General features: G+C 39.7%; 1 protein-coding gene across 17 annotated transcripts in view; it reads right to left on the bottom strand.

The window, feature by feature from the left end:
• Nucleotides 1-22,006, bottom strand: part of MACROD2 (mono-ADP ribosylhydrolase 2) — a 911,164-nt gene that overhangs the window by 253,164 nt on the left and 635,994 nt on the right. For all 17 annotated transcript variants that reach the window (XM_075088273.1, XM_075088274.1, XM_075088281.1 and 14 more), the window contains one exon: nt 14,826-14,899. In XM_075088273.1, the coding sequence (XP_074944374.1) occupies nt 14,826-14,899 (74 nt within the window). The remainder of the gene's footprint in view (nt 1-14,825; nt 14,900-22,006) is intronic.

Genomic DNA, 22,006 nt, shown 5'->3' with positions numbered 1-22,006 from the left:
CGGTGCATTGCTCTACTCCCTACAGGAGCTTTTGTGCTATCCCCACAGACAAAATTTAAGTCCATTATATCATTATTTTCTAAATCAAAATTCTCTACATATTTTAGTAAATTGCCTCCTAGAATCAGGGTAATGCAGAGTCTGAGAACTGTTAGGTTAAAATAACTCCTCTTTGGTTATCTCTGCTTTATTTCTCCCTAGAAGCCTTTAAGCCACTCACAGCAGTCCCTGACAGAATGTGCTGGAATACAATAATACATCAATTAACTAGTCAACCAGCTGCTAATACTATTTCTCCAAAATGTCTTCATTGTTAATGGAAAGCACGGTGGTGTGGCAACATGCTAGAAGACTAACTGCAAAAGAAATTATGACACAGTTCTGTGACTAATTATGTTGCATTTCCTAACATTTTCCTATCACATTAATTAGCACAGTTGTGGTTATAAGTTCACAGATCCAATTTGACCTCTTTTAGCAACAGCCCACAGAGGCAACCCAGCCAACAAAACCCTATACTAGTCATATATTTTCATTTGATGAAGCTTTATAAATTATACACCATCTATGGCTTTACATTCATAGATGTGTTCATTAACCACTGAACATTTCTTCAAAACCACTTTCTAGAGCATTTAGAAGAAAATAATCTGGGAAAAAGGTAACAGCTCTAAATGACTGTGTATGGCATTACTCACATGGGTGCTAATTAACCTAGTCTAAAACTGGGAGGTGACAGCTCTGGGAAATATTATAAAATATAGAACTTTTTTCACTTATACATCAATTAGGTCAAACACAGCCCAGGTGACATGTGTCCGAAAGCAGCTAGCAGCTGGAGCCAGGACTGCTTGGTGGCCTGTGTAAAATGCACCAATTGTCTCGATCCAGTTCTAAAGCGACACATGGCATCATCACAAAAAATGGTCTGGGAGCTGGCACAAATTGACACCCTTGTTGGCAACCTCAGCGGAGGTGCCAAAGGCTGAAGAAGATTTGTGATTACTCTGTTCTTTCGCTCACATACATTGTCATTCCTGACAATGCTGACATCTAAACACATCCTTAGCCGAAACAACACCCCTCAAAAACCCTTCCCCCTCGCATCCTGCCTGGACAGTGTCACTACCTTGGGTGTCAAACTAGTAAACTACCAGAATAACCTAGCTGGCACCCGTAGACTATTTCTAGAGTCACATGGTAATTAAGTTCAAATCTCATTACTTTTCTAAACAAATATAAGTTTGAGCAGTAATGCAGTGTATAATGAACAGTGATACATCATTAAAACATAAGAATGCTGCATTATAGTTCAGAGATAGTAAATGGTTTGATAGCATTTCATGTCCAATTTTGTTTTAAATAACAGCTGTCTGTGCTTCTTGGTGTCCCTGCAGGAGGAAAAATCAAAGCTAATGCAGAAAAAGTACTATCCCCTTCTCCTTTCCAAAAAGAATTCTTCAGCTATTCAGTCAATTAAAATCTAAAAATAACTGGAAAAAAAATACTTGGAAAGAAAAAAGAATGCCTTCCTAATTGCATATTAATTGCCACATCAAATTGTAACTTACATTTGCACTAGCAAAGGCTCTCGAGAATCCTGCCAATAAAGAATGTGCATGTCAAATAATTGATTCAACCTGCCACTTCCCACAGGGTAAATAAGGAGCAGCTGAACTTGAAATCCTTACCTAAAAACAAAAGCTGCAGCACACAAGATAGACCCAGAGCAGAGGTACAGTCTTTGTTTCCTCTATCCTGATCCAAAGCGCTTAGTTAAATGCCTAGGCAATAGAACAGAATATAAAGAGACAAGTTCACCACTCATGCAGGGGGCAGAACAAGGATGACTGAAAAGGAAAAACTGCAAACTGACAGAAGGTACAAATGAGGGGAGTGCAAGACGTACTGAATCGTCCAGATCCCTGTATCAGGAGTTCATTTTTACTCTGTGCAACTGCTCTGGATATGTAGGACATCAAAAAATCAACTTTTTTCCACCAGCAAGCTTCAGAAAACCCAGCAGCTAATGCTGCACTTTCAAGGTCTATTGCAGCTTTCCCTTTCAACTAGGCTATCTGGGAACTAAGAAACCAGATCAAATAGCTTCTCAGCACCTCACTCCTAAAGTTCCTGCAATATTCTAGGTAAAAGACAGTGTCAGCCTACCTTGCTCTTGCTTACTCCCAGCCCTGGCCAAAGGGAAAAATCTATACACACTCTTCATGGCTATCTGTCCTCTTTTTGCCAGACCTTAGCTCACTGGACCACAACAGAGGGTGACCATAAATTGCTAGTAAAGACAGGTTACTGACCATTTACATGGAAATCCCACTTCACTGAGCAATCTGGCATTGAAGCAATATTTATACTTGTTATTATCTGCCTGTAAAGAATTCTTTTTTCTCTTAATAATCCCTGAAAAATCTTACTGTTACTTATTTCCCTCTCAGCTTCTGCTATTTGGAGGCATCACAACACACTAGATTTCTCTGTGTAATACCATGGCTATAAGTTGCATGTGATGGGACTGTCCCTCAAATATACCTCTGTCTCAAAGTAAGCCTTGCAGAATCTGAAACACCATGCACACAACAACATGAGTGCTAGTAAACATACAACTATATTTCCTGTAAATACTTGCACTTTAAACATGGGAGCAAATTCAGCCTTTTCATCTACCTCCTGCAACAAGCCTGAACACTGCCATCGTTGAAGATACTAACGCCTACCCTTCCTCATTAGCAACTGTGATGCAAAAATTCTTTCACTGCAAAAATTCTCTCTGCTAAAATTTAGGAGAGCTTTGAGGACTAGTGATAGTCTACAGAAGCTTACACTCTGGATTTACACTCAGAGCTTTGAATTACAAGTATCTTTGATCATCTGCGATATTGCAGTTTCTTACCTATGCAACTCCACCTTGCTAATAGGAACTTCAGTACCAACAGCATGCCAGGCACTTTCTGAATTCCCATGAAGACTCAGACCCCATCCTGAGGGGCACACGCACACAAGCAACCTGTATTTACAATGAGATTCTATTCTCATTTGATATGCCCCATTAAAAAATCACACTGGAAAAAAATGCCTAGGGTATTCTACAAATCTCAGTATGTGTATTAATTAGATATTGCACTTGTGCTTTATAAAGCTGTATCAACGCTCATATAATCCAACAAAAATCAAAGGCAGTTGTGCCTCAACTGTCTGAAGGGAAATATATTTGCTTTGTAAATATTAATGAACTTAATATGGTGTCTGTAGGGAGAAATTTTAAGAGGGAACACAGAGCAGTGAAGCCACAGAGTCACAGTGAAAGTCAGTAGGACTAAAGCATGTCATTTCTACTGTGTCTTTCGAAACATTTCCCTGTTATGAGGTTATCATCATACAGATCATAGATTATTAGTATGCAGTCCCCAAGGAAGATGTTTGTTTAAATGTCCACAGGGAAGAGGTTATCATCTGGCAGGTATCAAGATGAAATTCAGGGGAGTCAAAGCACTATGTGATAAGTTTGTTTCATATCAGGGCAAGGTTTGCACATCACTTCAAAGCAGTGCAAGTTCAAAGACTTTTTCCACACATGGAAAATACATTTGACATGCGCTCCTGCAAAACAAGGTAAAAGTAAAAAATAATTAATGAAATTAATCAAATACATGGTATTTTAGCAATAAAAAAATAGTCAAATTCTCAAGTAAAGGATAAAACCATGAATAGGCAAAGAGAAGACTAAGGCTTTTTAAACTTTTGGTTTACAAAACCCAAAAGGACTTTAAATGAAAGGTGAAGTTTCCAGCAGAAGAGTCTGAGAGTCACATAAAAACCCCTTTCTCCCAACCTGAGAACATGTAGCTGGATTGAGGATTAAATACACAGTACCTTGTAAGCATGTGGAAAAGCTGGATGGAAGAAGCTAGAAAAGAATGCAGAACCTGAAAAACCCCTTCCTTGCTCCTCATCAAATCCAGGACGTTTGGAGGTGGGGTCACGAAAGGCCCTGGCTTCTTGCAAGGGGAAGAGATCAGAAAGACACCTATCCTTCTGGATTTATTGTGCATTGATCATGTGGATGAACATGTAGTGGCTGGTTCTTAGGATTTTATTTCAGACTGCAGTACTAAAGAGTACGGTAGTGTATTAGCATGTGGTATTTTTAGTCTAATAGGAAAGACAAGACAAACACACTGGCTCAGAAAAGTTCGATACTCCTGGTTCAGAAGAGCATCCCAAATTCAGTTCTGGTAATATTAAAATGCACTCCTGAATCAGGATGAAGACATACAGAAAAGCAGAGAGACATGAGCAGCTCCAACCTGGTTATTTACAGCGCATAACTGCAAGTCAAATCTGGGCTGTATGCATTGATGACTTTCAACTGTAAAATTATACTGCTTTTAAATCTACTTAATTCTGCTTTAACTCTCAGCCAGTATTTATCTTCTTAACCACTGTTTACCAGATATTTTAGTAGTCCCGAAGTAAAGTCATCCTTTTTTTTAATGTAAAAAAATAAAACAAGACTTTGATAAATGCATCTGATTTAGTAGCTGTAAACATCCTACACTAGTAAAAATTAACCTTCACCCTGTTCTGAGAGATCACGTTAGAAGCAAGGTGAGAACCTGAGCAAGCCTTTTTATTTTGTAGCCTATATTTTGTAGCCTTTATTCAAAAACTCATCTCAGGAAGAACTGTTTATTCCTACTGAAGGAAAGAATTTCATAGCTCACCTAATTTATCCTCCATTTTTTCACTGATCTCAAATAAATGAAAGAATCACATAATCTGTCCTTAAGCCTAAGTCAGAAAGCGATACATGCCCTTAAACTGTGCTCACTAAGCACGTCATTCTGTATTGTCAGATATTTTATCTTGGAACCCCGCCAGCCACTCCCACATTTCCACAGGTTCTTATTGTCAATGCTCCCCAGATCCACAGTGCTCTTTTCATCTGTTCTGTCATTCATTTATAATAGACACACCCATTTTTCACCTTCCCAGGAATACAGTATGATACAGAACCTATGAAGTATGTGGCCAATATCATCTAACATATTAAATGTCAGAATCATATATCTCAAACTATATGCCAAGATGCTGTAGTCTAGCAGCAATAAACTCATTCTCTTCCTCACAAGGAACACGCTCCAGCTGTAAGAATACACACGGGTTTCCTTCTGTATAGATTTGATTGTGACCTACTGTTGATGGCAGGCATGCTCGGAGATGATGGCAGAAGTTGACCAGAAAAAATCTCAGATGGGAAAACAGAATAAAACTTAACAAAATATTCCTTTTATAGTTAGCTAGCTTGTACTGGGGTTTGGTCCCTTGTAGGGTGATCCGATGCATGCTCCAGGATGAGACTCACCTAATATATTTTTATATTTTATTATTATTTCACCCTCATATGCCCTGCTGGACATTCTGCTTTGGGGAAAATTGTAGGCAACAGAACTGAATTTAAATCAAACAGAAGCGGCAGCTTTCCAGAAGCAGAACAGCTACGTGAGTTTGCTGGAAACAGAACACCAAAAAGCAGACGTTGTACGCTCTGCAGGATGCCAGGAAAGTGCCAGCAAAACAAAGCATGTTCTCTTGGCTCGTGTGGGAGGGTGCTGCCCATGCCAGCAGAGTGGCTTCACTTAGCAGCACATTGTACACTGTGGCTGGGCAGGTAGCGCAGCCGTCAGCTGGTAGCCGTCCACCCCAACCACACGTGCTTCCAGCACATGCTGGACCGCACAGCTAAAGCACCTCCATGGCACTCTGAGAAGCCCAGGTCATGTGGACAGATGTTACTCATCTGCAAAGGCTGATGAACACATCACCTGAGGATCAGTTCAGAGAACTGAAAACCCTGCAGCCAAAGGAAACCCCCAAATCAAGACATCCTCTGAAGCCTGAAGCCATGGAGCAGGGGCTGGGGGCTGGGCTTCCTGTCCTGATGCCAAGGCAAGGGGACCCTCCCCTGGTCTCTGCCAGCACCCTGGTGAGGCCAGGGTGGCTGACTGGCATCAGGAGCAGACTTCAGCTGGCCACCTGGTTTATTAGCTGCTGGTGACTGCCTAGCCAAACCCATCCTCACCAGACAGCTTCCACTGCTTGTTTCCCAGAACTCTGTCTTCATGATGGGAGCCTCCTTGCAAACCTCCACAGAGCAAAAGGCAAACCTTCTCCTGCCTCTCCTTCCTCTTACCCCATCTCAGCTCAATTCCTAATTCCTGCTAAGATCCAGCTGTAATCCACAGGTACAATTCAGTCGGACATAAAAGTATAGCAAAACATAAATCAACAGATTTGTAAATATGAACAGATCAGAAGCAAAACAAAGATTGTAACAGCAATTTCTCTGTTACTCAGAAGGTACTTTATCCACGTATCTCACTAGAATTACATGGTCTGCTATTCCTCATTTATTTGCCTATTTATTCCTACGTACCCACAGGGTGAAGAGCGCAAGCCAATTTAAAGGGTAGAGTCTCCAGAAGGGTAACAACAATAACTGAATCTTCCCAAAATGAAGACTGGACCTCTTCTGCATTGGGCTGATCTGACAAGCCAGTTGAAATTATTGGGATTTCTGGCTGAAAGCCAGTACTGAAATAAAGGGATGTTATCGTGAACTTTTTTGTCATGCAAGAAGTAACAGGAAACAAAAAAGTAACATTGTTTCTATTTATTTTTTTAAGGTCTTTTCACACAGCTCACTACAGAAACCAGGCCCCTCCAAACATACAGAAACTGGGGAGGGGGTCAAAGAAACAAGACAAAGTAACCCTGAACTAGTGACAATATTGTTTATTTAGCTACATGCCAGTAGAATTTTCGAGCTATTCAGGTTCCTGATACCAAAACTGCCATTAAACTCTAAGGATAAAAAGAATAAATGCTTTGACAAGTTTAAATTATTAGATAGTTAACTACTGTAAACACAAAGGGACCCATGCAGAGACCTGTCTTGTATTAGTGACACTCATTAGCTGTAATGGAGTTACAGGAGTCATTATTTATGCAGTACACTAAGTGTATATAAACCTTTACAAAGATGTGTTCATTGAAAACACCTACACTATGTGTAGAAGTGGATTTCCTTGATCCTCAACAAATTTTAGGGGGAAGGGGTGACAGGAAGCCATGTTTCCAACTCCCCCTGCCCTGTTTTTATTTTGGTCACAAGTAACTCCAAGCCAGTCACGTGGGCCATCAGTCACATGGGACATTCACAGCAATCACAAGCTCTAACATTTCTTTCTAAGAGGGATGCCTTCCTGCCTTTCTCTCAATAGCTGTATCAAAAATAACAAAAGCTTTTTAAGTTTAATAAATATTGTGTGTAATGAATATGGGCTTTGTCTGCTTTGCTTTATCAGCCTTCTACCTGAATAGCAGTCTGAAGAACATACAAGAAAGCATCACTACCTTGGCAGCTTGCTTACCATTTCAGAAAATGACTTGTCTGTTGGAATGATGGTTAGGTTTGGGCTTTGGGGACAGCACTGAATCTCTTTGAGCCCAGCAAGAGAGCAGCTACACAGAGCAAGTACATCATTTTAATTTTGTACAAATTGAAAAGCATTTTTTTCCTCGACTTCAGCTAGATGACAGTGGCATGATGGCTGATTTTCATTTCAATCAGAGCAGCATATGATTACCACCTAATTGGAATGTAGAAATAGAAATAATTTTTTACCCTACCCAAGAGAACAGTGCTGGAGGAGGGGAGGAGATTATGTTAATCAAATGATACTGGTATATAAGAGCTATCAAAATAGCTTCCTGGATTTTTATCGGCACCCTTACTGTCCTCAAGGATCTGTCAGTGGCTTCAATCGAAACCTACATTTTCAGAGCTTTACTTCTGAGTAATAAATACACTTTAAAATAAATAAACATCACTGCAGGCCCAAACTTGTCATAAAAGATATCACCTTAGGCATAAATACATATATTTCTTTTCAAAATTATGCATAGTTTTGTTGGCAACTCTAAAACTGTAAGCATGAGAACCTACCAAGCAAAACCAAAAACTAATACTGTCTTAGGGGAAGTTGTTTGCATTTTGGTTTTGGTTTCTGTTTGTTTGTTTTTAATTTATTTGTTTTCATTAAAATTAAATTTTGTCAGCTAGCTACTCCACTCCTTTTTGGAGTAAATGTAGTTGCTCTGCCTAGGGGAATATAACTGAGGTTACGTTAAAGGAAACTGCATCAGACAACATTTTTGAAGACACACTGTCTCCATCTGCACCCTTCCGTGGAGATAAAGACAAGACCTTATCTCAAGATGCCACTTTGTTTAATTGCCTCTGAAGAATGAAGAGCCAAAATTAGGTTGCTGAGACCACCAAAGGGAGGGAGAAAAAGAAATAGAAAGAAACATTGTCTTTCAGGCAAGCAGTCCACAGTAACACTGAAATTGGGTTGCCCTGATGTTTTCATGGGCTCAGGAGGTAAGCACAATATTTTATTAGCTGCCTGACCTGATTTTGAAGGGAGAGACATGAGAAATGTTCCTACACGCCATCTTACACCTCCCTAGGTATATGCCTACATAACATAACACCACATAGCACAGACACAGCCAGACTAACATGGTACCCAAATGGATACCATGGGGTGCCATGCTTACCTGCACAGAGCTGCACATGGCACAAAGTTGTGGTGATGTTAGTTTGCCCCAAAACAAACCTCTAGTGAACTTTTAAAAGCTCACTAAGGCAAACCCGTACTACCCTGCCTTGCGCAATAGAGAACAGTAGCAACTCCCTTTGCTCTGTCCTCCCAGGCAGTGGCTGTCCAGCAGGACATCTACCACTCTCCAAACTAGGCACCAGCACCTAGAACCATTTTAGGTGCTTGGAATACCCTGCTTGGCACACGGATATCCCTCTGGAGGTCAGTGGCTCTCCTTTGGGTCCTGTGCCACATCTGTCAGCCCACACAGCGGTCCTGTCCTCCCTCAGGAACCGAAGACCAGTGCTCTTTTTAGTGCAGCAACAATAACTCTTTTGAGCTTAGATTCCTCAAGCAGGCTTAGGCCTGGGTGGCCAACATACAGCACAGCTGGTTTAAGTCCTGGACCTCTCAGCTGCATCTTACACTTGAGGAAGCTGTTCCCTCACTGGCCTTACTCTGACCCTTCCTGACCAGGAGGAGACACCTGCTTACCATAGAATTGGGGGACAAGCTCCATGAGGACAAGCAAAACAGCATAATACCTGAAGCTCTGCTTTCTCATCACAACTCTTCCCTTCCTCAAATTCCTATCCCCCCTCACCTTAGAAACTCCATTGCTCACTCAGCTTTTATCAGCAGGATAAAAGTTCCTCCAGTGACATCCATGGTCCCCATTGCAGGGAGCATTTCCTCAGCTCTCTCTGCTCTCATATACCCACAGCTCCTGCTGGCAAGGCAAGGCCAGCCCAACTTCTGCATGCCCCCAGGGCACACATGTGTGGGAATCAGTGCACAGGAAAGGTAATTCCACTTTAACTGTCTCAGTAGTGGGAAATATCACCATGATTTAGACAAAGCACAGTACAAAATGAAGCACAGGTGCAGGCCACCCACCATGCCTAACTTGACAAACCAGGTGTTTCCTCCTGAAAATTTTGGTCATGAGGAGTATAGCTAGTGTGAGCCCACCTCCCCACTTGAAGTTAGGGTTCCACTAATTTCAGCTGTACCAGGATTGTGCTTATTTTGTTTTGCTGGAAACATACAGATATTTTTTGGCAGTGGGATGATGCATAACTACTTGCTAAAACAGAGGGACCTAAATATCACGTACTTCAGGCAAAAAAAAAAATCAAAATCTCTTCAGTAGTGATTCTAATGAAAAGTAATCCGGAATGCATTGATTTATTTTTCCAGCTAGGTGCTTTTAATCTGCATCAGTTATTTCAATGGAACATACATTGCAATCACACTTTCCTGGTTGTTGTTCTACTGGGCTGCATAATAAATGTTGTGAGATATTGTACAAGAGAAAGAAAAATACTTTGATCTAAATGTGCTGTTAAATTAAAGTCTTTTCTTGAGCAGTGAAAAAGTCCTGAGGCTTTTCATGTCAGTGACATAAGGTAAGGCACACACTGAACATTTTTTATTTTCACCCTTTTGAGAAACATAGCATGGTACTGAAGTGAAAGCAAATAATTTCTAACATTGCAAACGTTCAAAGATACCCACCACAAAAAACCCAAACACGACCCTCTTCCCACCGCCCCCAAAAAGGTAAGTGGTCCAGTATTTAAAGGTGTCACAATTCTTCTGTGGTTATCATTATGGGAAATCAGGGGGCAATACCTAAAACATTGCCAAATTAGCCCAGAAACAAACATTCTGAAGTGTTCAAAGAGCTTAATGTGCATCTTTAAATGAATCCCAGTGTATAATTTCCTAAAGGATAGGATTCAATTCTATTTTGTGCTCTGAAGAATTCTATTAAACCTTTAGAGCACTTTGTGAAATGTGAAAACGCAGTTTGCTAAGAGATAGCCTAGGTAGTCTGCAGTAAATTAACCCAGTACTGCTGACTGTGGCCATTCTTGTGAGCTTGCTCCAAGGGATTTCTACGCTTACAGTATAGCACCATTTACCAGCTTCTAAACTAGATTTGCCCTCTGGCTGCCAGTCAGCAGACTTTGGTGTAAAACATGGCCAGAAATTCGTTTGACTAAGACTTGCATTTCAAGACCAGACAGTGGAGTATGTTACATACAACTAAGTCCAAACCATTATTTACAATACTGTTGTTTCTCCCTAGTGGACTTTATGTAGTTAAGTTTTAGGCTGCTAGACTATGATAGCTGCTGCCCTGCCTAGCTGGTGTTCTGTGTTCAAAAAATTACGATAGATCTCTCTCTCTCTGTTGCTTTGTAACAATTAACCTCAGAAAGGAGCTAACTCCATTTGCATGGTAATGAGACAGTCATCTGAGTGACATCAGCGTTAAGCATGCTAATAAGTTTTTATGCAAACACCTGAGGGGTCAAGCACAACAATGGACTTGGATAAGAAAACCTTTTATTAAATGCAAATCACTTTTCTTGCAAATACAATGACAGAGAACTTCCTAGGACTCTAACACAGCTTGCAAGAATGGAGTAATTTAGGTTATATTTTCAGGCCCCCAAGCTGACTAAGGAATATAGCCACTGATTTATTTATATTTTGAATTAATACCAGTGTGGATAAAATCTTCATTATAGCATCAAAGGAGAGAAGTACTACAGGAAGGTAGAGAGGAGAAAACAACAATATTGCCTTATCTTTCACAAATTTGTCAGAGTTTCCTGGGATGCAGGAAGGCAGATAAGACACTGCTGCTGTAAAACACAACAAAGGTTTTACAAATTTGTCAGGTTTCCATCTTATTCATCCATCTGTTTTTGCCAAGTGCATTTTTATGTAGGCAAATTTCCTAGTGAGCACGCTATCACTTTGGTCTCTATCTTCCACTAAAACTTCTTGAATTCATTCCATCAATTCACAGTCTACACTCAAAGAGTTTGGGATCTTAGTTAGGACAACCAGTACCAAACATTATCAAGGGGATAACTGGCTGCCAAATATCTTTGGGACTAAAGGAGCAGAACCTGGACAGGATTTCTCACAGACAAGGCAGATTGCACTAGAAGGAACGAAGGGAAGAAGCTTACTTTGACTCATCTAACTCTGGCAGAGCCAAGTGCAGGAAGCCTCTTTTGTTCAGGAGAGGCTGTTAGCAGGACACACTGACTCATTTTGACAGTGCAGCTGGTGTCAGGGGAGTGGTTCTGGTTAGCGATAACAGGAGCAAAATGTGGGCAGCCCTCTGAAAAGCTAGCCTCGTGGCCAATCGTTAGAGGTTTTGCCCCCAGACAAAAACACGTGAATTTAAATATCCAGCGGGTACAGGGGGAGTTGCTCTATCTTTGTGCCAGAATTTTATAGAAAGGTCTATATCATATGGTTATCTGCAGTAAGGGGAGACTATATTGTTCAGACACAAAGTCCCTTTCATTTCCTTTGCTGTATGATGAACTACTTTTGGGAAAATTTTGGATGATGTATAATACTACTACTCAACGCCCGAAATCTAATCCAAAGGACTAAGTGTACACAATATAAAATGGACCAGATTGATGCATGGCACAGAGTGCCAGTCAATTTAAACCACATGAACTAGACTCACCTTGCTATAAGCATTAAACAACAGCAACCCAACAACCGTATGCTTCTCAAAGATCCCTTTCACTACGTAAGTTACTGCTACCTTCAGTAGAATTGCTAAGTATTTTTATTTTGCTGCTGACCTATGTATGGCATGTAAAACATGCTAGTATGCCATAGTCTAAAATTCAGGCCTGTAGGGAAGAGGGAAAGCTTTGCACAAGAAAGTACAAAATTATGGATAACTGGACCCTCAAAAGGTATCTTGATTGAAATCTAGTACTCCACTTCCTTCTAAAATTAACAAAAGCTCTTGGGGATTAGCTCTGAATTATTCTGTACTAGTGAATATAACAATTGCATCACATGCAGCACATGTACGTCTTCCAAGTTCATAAACAAGCATGAGAGCGCAACTTGGTGAGTTTGTGATTCAGGGTGTTAGGAAACATTTAATATAACAATTATTAGCTATACTAGTCCAAATTCAAAAAACAGCTGCGATGTAGGATCATCTACCTGCTAGCTCAGTAGGATAATTTTTTACAATTGTTTTGCAGCCAGGACAGCCTGGGCTCCTTTCACTGTTCAAACATTGTAAACGAGAGCTACTTACTTAAAAAGAACTGAGATTAAATTGGAGTTTCTGGGGATGGCGAAAGACAAGTGGTTTAAAACTAGGCAGCCAAGGTGGCCAGGAATTAGAAGGGAATTTGTTACCGAGAGTCAGAAAGGAGGAATCTTGCATACACAGTGTTTGTAGTTCACACTGGTCTGTGTGGACCATAAATACAATGTAATTTTGCAAATGCAGGTCAAAATACATTAAAAATTATTATAACTCAGATAAGAGTTATGAACATATATGACAAACGCTGTCACTTCAGTCACTATCTGCTATGAACCGCAAGTCTTCTTCCAAAAGAGACGTGGAGCTTTCAGAGGACAAGGTGAGGAACTCACTTGAAGTCTATGGAGGGAACCAGAAAAATGTGGAAGCAACACACTAAACTAAAAGAAAGAGGGAAAGATGACATGGAGGGCATATGAGAGCTTCCAGGCCAGAAGCAGAAAAAGGAGAAAAAAGGGAAGACTGAAAGTGTATGGAAAGTGAAAGTTGTCTTATTGCTGAGAAGCAATGGCTGAACCACAGAGCACAATACTTCAGAAAAGAGTTTTCATTGAGAAAATTTCTATGCTTTTGATAGGCAACCTATCAAATGAAGTCAGGTTTCCTGTAATACCACTAAGAGAAAAGTATTTAGTCAACTTTTGATGGTGAAGAGCTTATGCTTCTGGAGCCAAAAAAGATTTTTAGCATATTTTTTAAATTATGCGGTAAAAATGCAATTAAGAGAAACTATAAGACGGCAAAGCAGTGCAAACATAGAGTTTCTAGCTTTACACTTACAGATTAAAATGACATACTAACAGACTAGACTCACAAAACATATAAGCCTCAAGCTAGCCTGATGCCATGTAGACACCTATAGTGTTAGCAAAGGCTGTCCATCCAAAACTCCTGCTTCATTGCTCAGATCTCTGTCACAGGAAGCTACGAAGTGTTCAGTGCTACAAAGAACCAGTGTCTAAACATGTCTGCACTCTTTAGTGTACCTTCAGGGTTGAAAACCTCAAACTACCATTCAAATCTCAACATAGTATTTCCTTTCAATCCAAAGCTGGTAAAAAACAATACAAGCCACATAAAAACTGCTAAATTCATTCCCTCATGTATCAGATCCTCTTGACAAAAAGGCCCCCTGAATGTACTGCTAGAGGAAAAATACTACTGATTATGTGCCTGTACCCAGTGCCTCTCTGGTGGATGCTTTGTTAAATATTTTTGGACAAGAATACTGAACAACTCTAGCTGTCTGAAATCTGCTGGCTGTCAACATGAAGAAACAGGCATATCTTCAGCTTAAGACTTTACAATTATTTTATTTGTCCTGTCACTTCTTTGTTGCATTTCTCCAATTCAACACCAGGAACTATCAGCTTGCTAAGAACTCAAACCAGAGAAAGACAAAAACTAGAAAGGGGAGATATGGAGATCATTCTGTTGAAAACATTTTTTTGTCTTGTAAAAATAACCACCATCATGTTGTCACTGGAAGACCACCAGTCCTGTTAAAAATTCACAGTTGTATCACATATTTAGTGAGTGTTCCTGGGAAAATGAAGACTTAACTGTAAGCAAACCAAAAATTCATGAAAACAGAAAATACTATGATACAGCTCTTTACTGTAAAGTGACCTCTGGAACACAACTGACCTTTGGTGGCTGTTTCCACTGACAACTGTTATATCCATTTCCTTTCCAAGAATCTCCTCATTATTACATGAAAACTCTGATGCTCAGAAACAGCTTAGGAAAAGAATACTCTTTTACTTTGCCAGGAAAGATTACAATGCACAGGAAATGCACAGCATGGTTTCAAACAAAGGTATTTCCCTTCAGCTCTGGTGTAGCTTTTAAATATAACAATCTTCCCCTGGCTATATTGTCCTGACCCAGTTTCACTGGTCTTAAGACAAAATAATAAACAATAAAAGACTTTGAGGCTCAAGCCTGTGTTTACTCTTTTCACAGTTTTGGAGTCAAAGACCATAATCTTAAACAGAAATTTGGGAAATTTGTATTTTATTCCATACCTCATTGTGATTCTTGCTTAACCATTCCTTAATAGTGTTAAGGGCAATGACAGCAGCAGGCTCATTTGGAAAACCTAAAGACAGAAGAAATGAGAGATAAATAAGAGGCATATGTTTTTCTATGCATAAAAGACAAAAATTTGAATTCCGCCCCCATTTTTTTTTTCCTATTTTGGGATTACAGTTGGTCAACTCCTTTCGTCACGGATTTATAAAGGTTTAGGTAACTTCAGTTACTTTTTTTCCCAGCTAAACAAATTGAAAATAGGGACAGTGATGTTTTACTGGATTTTTTTTTAAACTCTGGTTAGGAAAGCTCCACAGCTCAAGACAAGTATAAACAACAGAGAGCTATGCATGTGTCATACTAGGCAGGCAACAATATAACACATGTATCACAGTAACAAATACTAGACTTACATTTCATGGCATGCAGGAAAAACTCAAATGTTTCTTAAGGCATAAGGGCTTTCTCACGGCTTACTTTCTTTAATCCATCTGTCAGCAAAACTATACAACACTATGATCCCAGTGCCATAGGCCTTATAAGGATAGAAATGTTTGAGTTAGAAATCTCTTAATTTATGACCTAAACCATAATGAACAACTCTGGAAATTAAGGAATTCATGAAGCATAGGCGTATGAATTTAAGGCCTGATGTTGTATGATATACTAGCAATAGCAACTCCCCCCAGCACTAAACGATATCAGAAATCTTTCCAGGGATACAGACATTTTGCTTTAATAGTCTTTATCTATCAAATCTAAAGATGCTTTCATTACTTGGGCAGCCTTAATTTAATTTTCCTTTAAATTCCTAACTTGAGGGCTCCAAGTAATTTTTGTGAGGATTTAAAAATAAAAACCCATAAACTGCACGAATAGATCTCAGTACGTTAGATTAATAAAATGGTCTTTAAAGAGGTAGAGCTGCCAGCAGAGTGTTCAAGCAAGCAAGAGGGCTAGACAGAAACAGTCATTGAATTTGGCATACAGCTGCGTACGTATAGCCGTTTTACATCATACGTCACCCCTCGCACCATAAACTGAAATGCAGACACTGCAAAAATTAGATGTGTCCAACTTTTTGACCTGGAACATTATCCTCCAAACTCATGTCATCTTTAACTCTTTCAGAACTTGTGCACTGCTAGATTAAAAAAAAAAAAAAAAAAAAAAAAAAAAAAAAAATTCCTTCACCCTCTTTGAGTCATATCCCCAAAACATTAAAACATTATTCCCTGTAACTAGACTCTGCAAGGATTTTGTCCAGCAGCATGCGTACTGTTTCGAAGTAATAGATGACAACTATCCAGCAAGAGTAGCAAGTAAAATAGTCAATGTTTGAGTAACACTGACATTTAGCGTGTGCTTCCTTTACACACATTTCTCAAAAAAAAAAAGTTTTAAATTTTTTGAAATCTTTTTTTCCAGGTCCAAAATGGAAAATTAGCTAAGATCCTACAAGTGTTACTGTGGATACTTCCACTGCTGCTGGGAAAATATACTCTTATGACATTTAATAATGCTGCTGCTATCATCAAGGCATATGTCCTATGACACAAAGTAATGAACATTAATGAAACCCAAAGCAGGGACTTCCAACAGCCTCAGTTTCATCATATAAAATAACAGACCTCCAAGGAGACCATCTGCTTAAATTAGCTATATCCTATCTAACAAACCGGGGCTTTGCAAAAGAAATTCTGTATCCTGAGTGTGGTGGATCTGCCTGGATGTACAATGAACGCCATGCAGAGGGCGAAATGCGTATTTCAGACAACTGATATACCATTGTTTATGCACTGAATGGTTTATTTTCAGAACAATTCTCCCTCCAGCAAGATTCACTTTTCAAGCTTGTTTTTCACTCCCTTGCAGAAGGGGATTTGCCCTAAACTGTGATAAAGCACTGGTGATTTTATAGAAACTCTCCATAAACTTTATTTAGAAAACTGCTGCCGTACTAATTAATCAAATAGAAGCTTATCTGGAGAACTGGTGTTCAATTACTCTGAAGTAACCATAGTGTAAAGGAAATAGTTCAGCAACCAAAATAAGAAGCCTTGAATTCTGTGTATGATTTCAGAAAGTATCTTGAAATCCATAGAAGCCTTTTATGACCAGTCACAAAAAAAAAAAAATCTAATTAGTATTTTAAACACATTTCTGGTAATTTTAATGAAAGGATTACGTTATGCAGAAGCAGGATAGAATTTAGCCTCCTGTTCCATACCCTGCATGAGCACAAAAGGCCCTGTGTCTCTGATTCTCAACAGAAAAACATTTTGGTTTATAGAACTGGGTTAAAAAGGGAGATAAAGTGAGATGGGATCTTTTTAAACGTGTTCTTGTGTTGTTTTTATCTCTAAGCTATGTTTGTCTGCCATAACATTTCTGGTCTGCTTCCATACACACACCCATCTGCCTTCTCCACTTTCCTTTCAGCAAAAAAGCAATCTTAGTGAGCACGTGAGAATCAAATTACTTGAGAGAAATGAGCTTGAGGAGCCTCACAGTTAACCGACTGCTGGAGCAGCAGCTCAGGCAATTCTGGCTAAAGGCTCAATTTCACAAAAGATAAAACAAGTAAAGTAATAAGAGTGACACTGGCCCATGTTACTGCAGTGAACGCTCCTCCAGAATACTGAAAAGGACAAGGGCACAGAAAGGCAAAGAAGCATTAGCTGTAAGGCACAGGCAAGTGGTGCCTCCGTAGGACTTCGCTGGCTTTGGCTGGAGAACAAGAGAGGGTTGGCAGGCTCTATGTCATGGATAGGTGTGGGGTGAAGCTTGTACCTACCCACTCAGGCCTCTAACTTGGGCTGGGCTTCCTATATCCTCCAGTAGCAAAGCTGACATTTTAGCAACAAATCCCGCTATGCCACAGAAATGGTGCAGGCTGCCTGTGGTTCCTTAATAGCTGCTTCAGCAAGTGGAAGTTCTACTGCAGCCCTCTGCACTTTGCAGTGCCTGCTAATCATATCTCTCCATCTATTACCATGATCTACTCCCAGTCCTTCTAGTACAGCAAATCCTAGAAGCAAGCAGCTGCCATCTCTTGTTCCCCTCCCAGTTCAGGAGCCTTCCTTTAAAGTACAGATTTCTTCCTTACAGCTGATGCCACAGCAGGTGCAAGCCTGGTAAGTCAGTAGAAATGAGGCTGTGCAGAAAGTCCTGCGTGGTTGGAAAGACATGGAGGGTGAAAGAGAGATCCCATGTGCTTGCATGGCCAGGGCTGAGCTTTGCTCTGCTCATTCAACATTACCAACTCTAGAAAGCATGTCAGTGTTGACCATCTCCATGTGCCTGTCCCTCTGGCCGCATAAGAAAATGCTGTGTCTCCAGAAACACTTGTTACTCCAAAATATTTGTAATTTAATTGGAAACCGTAGGAAAGCTCTCAGGTCTTTGCCCAGTTTCTTTACAGCTAAAATGTCACTCTAGACAGGGCAGCTGCCTTTGAATACACCTTTAGAAAAGTGACCACCAGCTTTAGCACTGATTTGGGTACAAGCATTGGTCAAGCCACAGCTAAACTTAGAAACTTCCTCTCCTCCTCTTTGCATGTTGCCAATAGACACATACTTCTGCATGCACTCCCCAAGATGAATGACTATGCCTTCATATTCCCCACTACAAAAACCCCCATCCTATTACCATCACAGAAAATACACCTCATCTCAACTCTACTGCTTTTGGTATGTCCTTGCATAGCTATTGCCCACGGTGACAGACCGTGAAATCTTTTAAAGGTCTTCAACCATATGGGCTTCTGCACCTCTTTCCAGGACTTTACTGCCTTGTTGCTGGAAATCATAACACCAACCTGAGAAATGGCTGCTGAAACATGCTGTACACTGTGCAACTTGTCGCAGTATTCACTGCCATAATTTTCCAGAGAAGGCATGATAAGATCTGGCAGCATTATTTGGAAATATCTGATATTAAATAAACACGCTGTTTTAGAGAGGGAGAACTGAGAAAGACAGTAATTGTAGAGATACACGCTGAAGTTCCCCTTACATTTTGTATTTATTCCCTGGAAAGCAATTGGTAAGAACATAAGTCCCCCTGTTTCATCAACACACAAAAAGTATACAATGAATTGCCTGATGTTAGACACTCCAGTGTAAAAGCTCGGCCTTTTGTGCTTGGGGGATTTAGCATAGAAACTTTCACACTGTTGTGAGTCTCTGTTACTCTATGCCTAAATTGTCTGTGTGGTATGCGAAAAACTTACACTATAACTTATTCAATGAATAACAGTGCAACAAGGATTTTGTGAGATAAAATTATTAGAAATCTATTTAAGGGACTCCAAAATTGTATGGAGATGCTGGTAGCTTTATCTGTCTCTCTTACTGTGCTCAATCCAATGCTGCATCTTATTAAAAATGTCTAACTTACAATCGGGTAATACTACCTCCCCTTGAAAAACCTATTAAAAAAATCAGTACTAAATAATCAACCTTTAATGTGATGTAGCTGAAGATTATAATACAGATTAAATCACTTAGGTTATAATACTAACAAGCAAACGTCAACCCAGAAAATCACTTCAGTAGCTTCAGCAGTAAGTGTTATAATTCGCCAGTTTAACTGAGATGCCTAATATTTTCTGTAAATCAACTCATCCTGGTAAAAAAAGGTCTGTATCTTCATTTGTTAGCACAGCCTAAATGCTAGACAGGTTTTTATTCATTTAAAATATGCTCACTTCTCTATGGTTTCTGAAAGGCTCATCACCATCTTAATTTTCTTATTTGCCAGTTTTAATGGTTTCATTTTGAAGCAAATCAAGAGAAGAACCAAATGCACATCAACACAAATACTCATTAAGTGTTGCTCACACTTTCTTGGAAAAATATCTACACTGGCATGTTTGTGCATATATCAAGATGCAACAGGTTACAGACTGTACCCGTGTTCTAAAATCAAACCTGAGTCCCATTTTTTAATCAGCATGACTGTCAAAATGTAATAACTTCAATTTATTTAGTTTATATATTCATTGATGACATTTAATAATATATAAAGGATGCTCTTCAAATAGTAGCTCAACAGTCACATTTTGACACTGTGAAAGTGTACTGAAAGCCCCCTCTGCAGTCAGTATGATAGGGTATTTCCACCATGCATCAAGTATTTACTATGTGGGAATCATCAGCACCAGATGGTGTGGAAAATAAAGACTTTCCCAGGTTTGTTTAAAAAAAGAGAAAAAAAAGAAAAACAAAGAAAAAAGGGTCTAAGCATTTATTCCATATATGTTCTGAAACCAAGTATTATGACCGGGGATAGAAATGCTTTCTGAATTACAACAGGCATGTGAATAACTGAGCTTCATTATGGTCATATGGGTTAAGGCCAGCTATTGACAACACCCTAATCGTAACACTTCAGCCTTACCATTTCAGGACAATAAAAGGAAACAAATGAGATGCCCAGCCCAGCCTGCCTCAGGTGGGGTTACTCAATATATTCACTTGTCCTTCAGTTGTGAAACTAGCAGCATAATCTTGCAACTGATCCTGTATACTTATCTTGTCAAAGACATATTTTAGTAGTCAAAATGAATCACTCATGCTATGTTGATTCTCATTACCATGGTAAATCTGGCCTGTTCAGAAGCACAGATAGTATTCTACCCACAAGCTTTGGTTGTTGCTAATTCTTAGCTTCCCCTCCCCTTCCCTCCCACCCTTTTTTAATATAATGATGATCATGTGGTGATTGGATAAACAAGCTGACAAGTTGCTGGCTTGATCATTCTTGTGGACACTCTCAACCTGGAAATCCCTTATTTGGGTCAGCTGCATTGAAAACTAAAGAGAAGAGCCATGAATCTTCTGCTAAATAACCCACCTTGCCTTACTGAACTCATTCAGCCAGAGAAAACCTTATTTGCTGTCCACTCAAAAAATAACTTTCAGAAAGGCAGTGAAATTAAGTATTGTGAAAAGCAAATAACCTTTCTGTTATCCCAGTTACCCCAAGAAACAAAGCTGCACATATTCACTGCATCCCTTATAGACTATGCTAGAGTAATTAATTAGCATGCATATAAAACATCAAAGGAAAATGAGAATTTTTCAAAATGCATAAGCAAAATGTTCTTCTGAAGATATCATTATGTCTCAACTCCTCTCAAGCAAGGAACATGCCTTTTCATTTTCCTTGAGTGAAAAAAATTCAGCAGCAACAGGAAAATACACAGTTCCTGAAGAATGACTGCCAATTGCATTCAATCGTTGACATGATAAAGAAGCAGCTGGTAGAAGATGGTTAATAAAGAAACCCCAAATAAGCATCTAGCAACTAATGCAAGAAACAGTTTATATCTGGTATGATGCAGTGCACAAAGCAGGTATGAACACTGAAATGACAGAGAGCCCATCTCCATCCACAGAAGCAGACTGGGTAACTTGGTGATCCCCGCTTAAGTCAACCAGAGACAATGCTGGCACCAGGGCACACTATACACCTCATGCAAGTCAGCAAAACCAAGACAGGCTGCAGGCCAAGATGCACTGGCTCTCTTGACAGCAGGGCTGGCTCAGCCTCAGCTTGTCAGAAGAGATTTCCAGTGTGTGCGCGTTGCTATGCTGACTGACACTGGACTCTTGTCCAATCAGGATGGCAACCCACCTTCATCATCTACAACTCAGACCCTTTTTCTGTAGGAGTTGCAAATCCAGACTCAGCTTATGGCTGCGGTTGAAGGAAGTCCATTTACAATAAGGCAGCTAAGATGCAAGAAAAACCATGTCATTGCTGTTTCTCTGAAACACACGGTATCATACCATGCTTCGCTTCACACTCTATGACACTGATACCATGAGGAAAATACCTGCCATATAATTGTCTTAAAAGTGTCAGCTGAATATAAGTGTATACTATAATTATTTAGGTCATGTGAGCAGATAGAGGCTTGTGCTAACAAGGTCTTCGGATTCCTCTAAAGAAAGATTAGATTTTAAGTTTACCAAGCAGTTTGGTATTTGTTAGCATTTGGAAGAACAGAAAAAATTACTGAAAATGCATTTAAACTTGGGCTGCTGAAGAGGAACAGAGCTTCCCTCTGGGTGCCTTACTGCAGAAGGTATTATAATGGGATTCTGCAGGAGAAGTGCATATTTGCAAGAATTTACCTTTTCTGCAGCAGTCAGTAGATTTT

The sequence above is a fragment of the Phalacrocorax aristotelis genome, chromosome 3 (genome assembly GCF_949628215.1).
Source record: "Phalacrocorax aristotelis chromosome 3, bGulAri2.1, whole genome shotgun sequence".
Lineage (NCBI taxonomy): Eukaryota > Metazoa > Chordata > Aves > Suliformes > Phalacrocoracidae > Phalacrocorax > Phalacrocorax aristotelis.
Note: the sequence above shows the minus strand (reverse complement) of the source record. Positions and strands in the feature narration are given on the sequence as shown.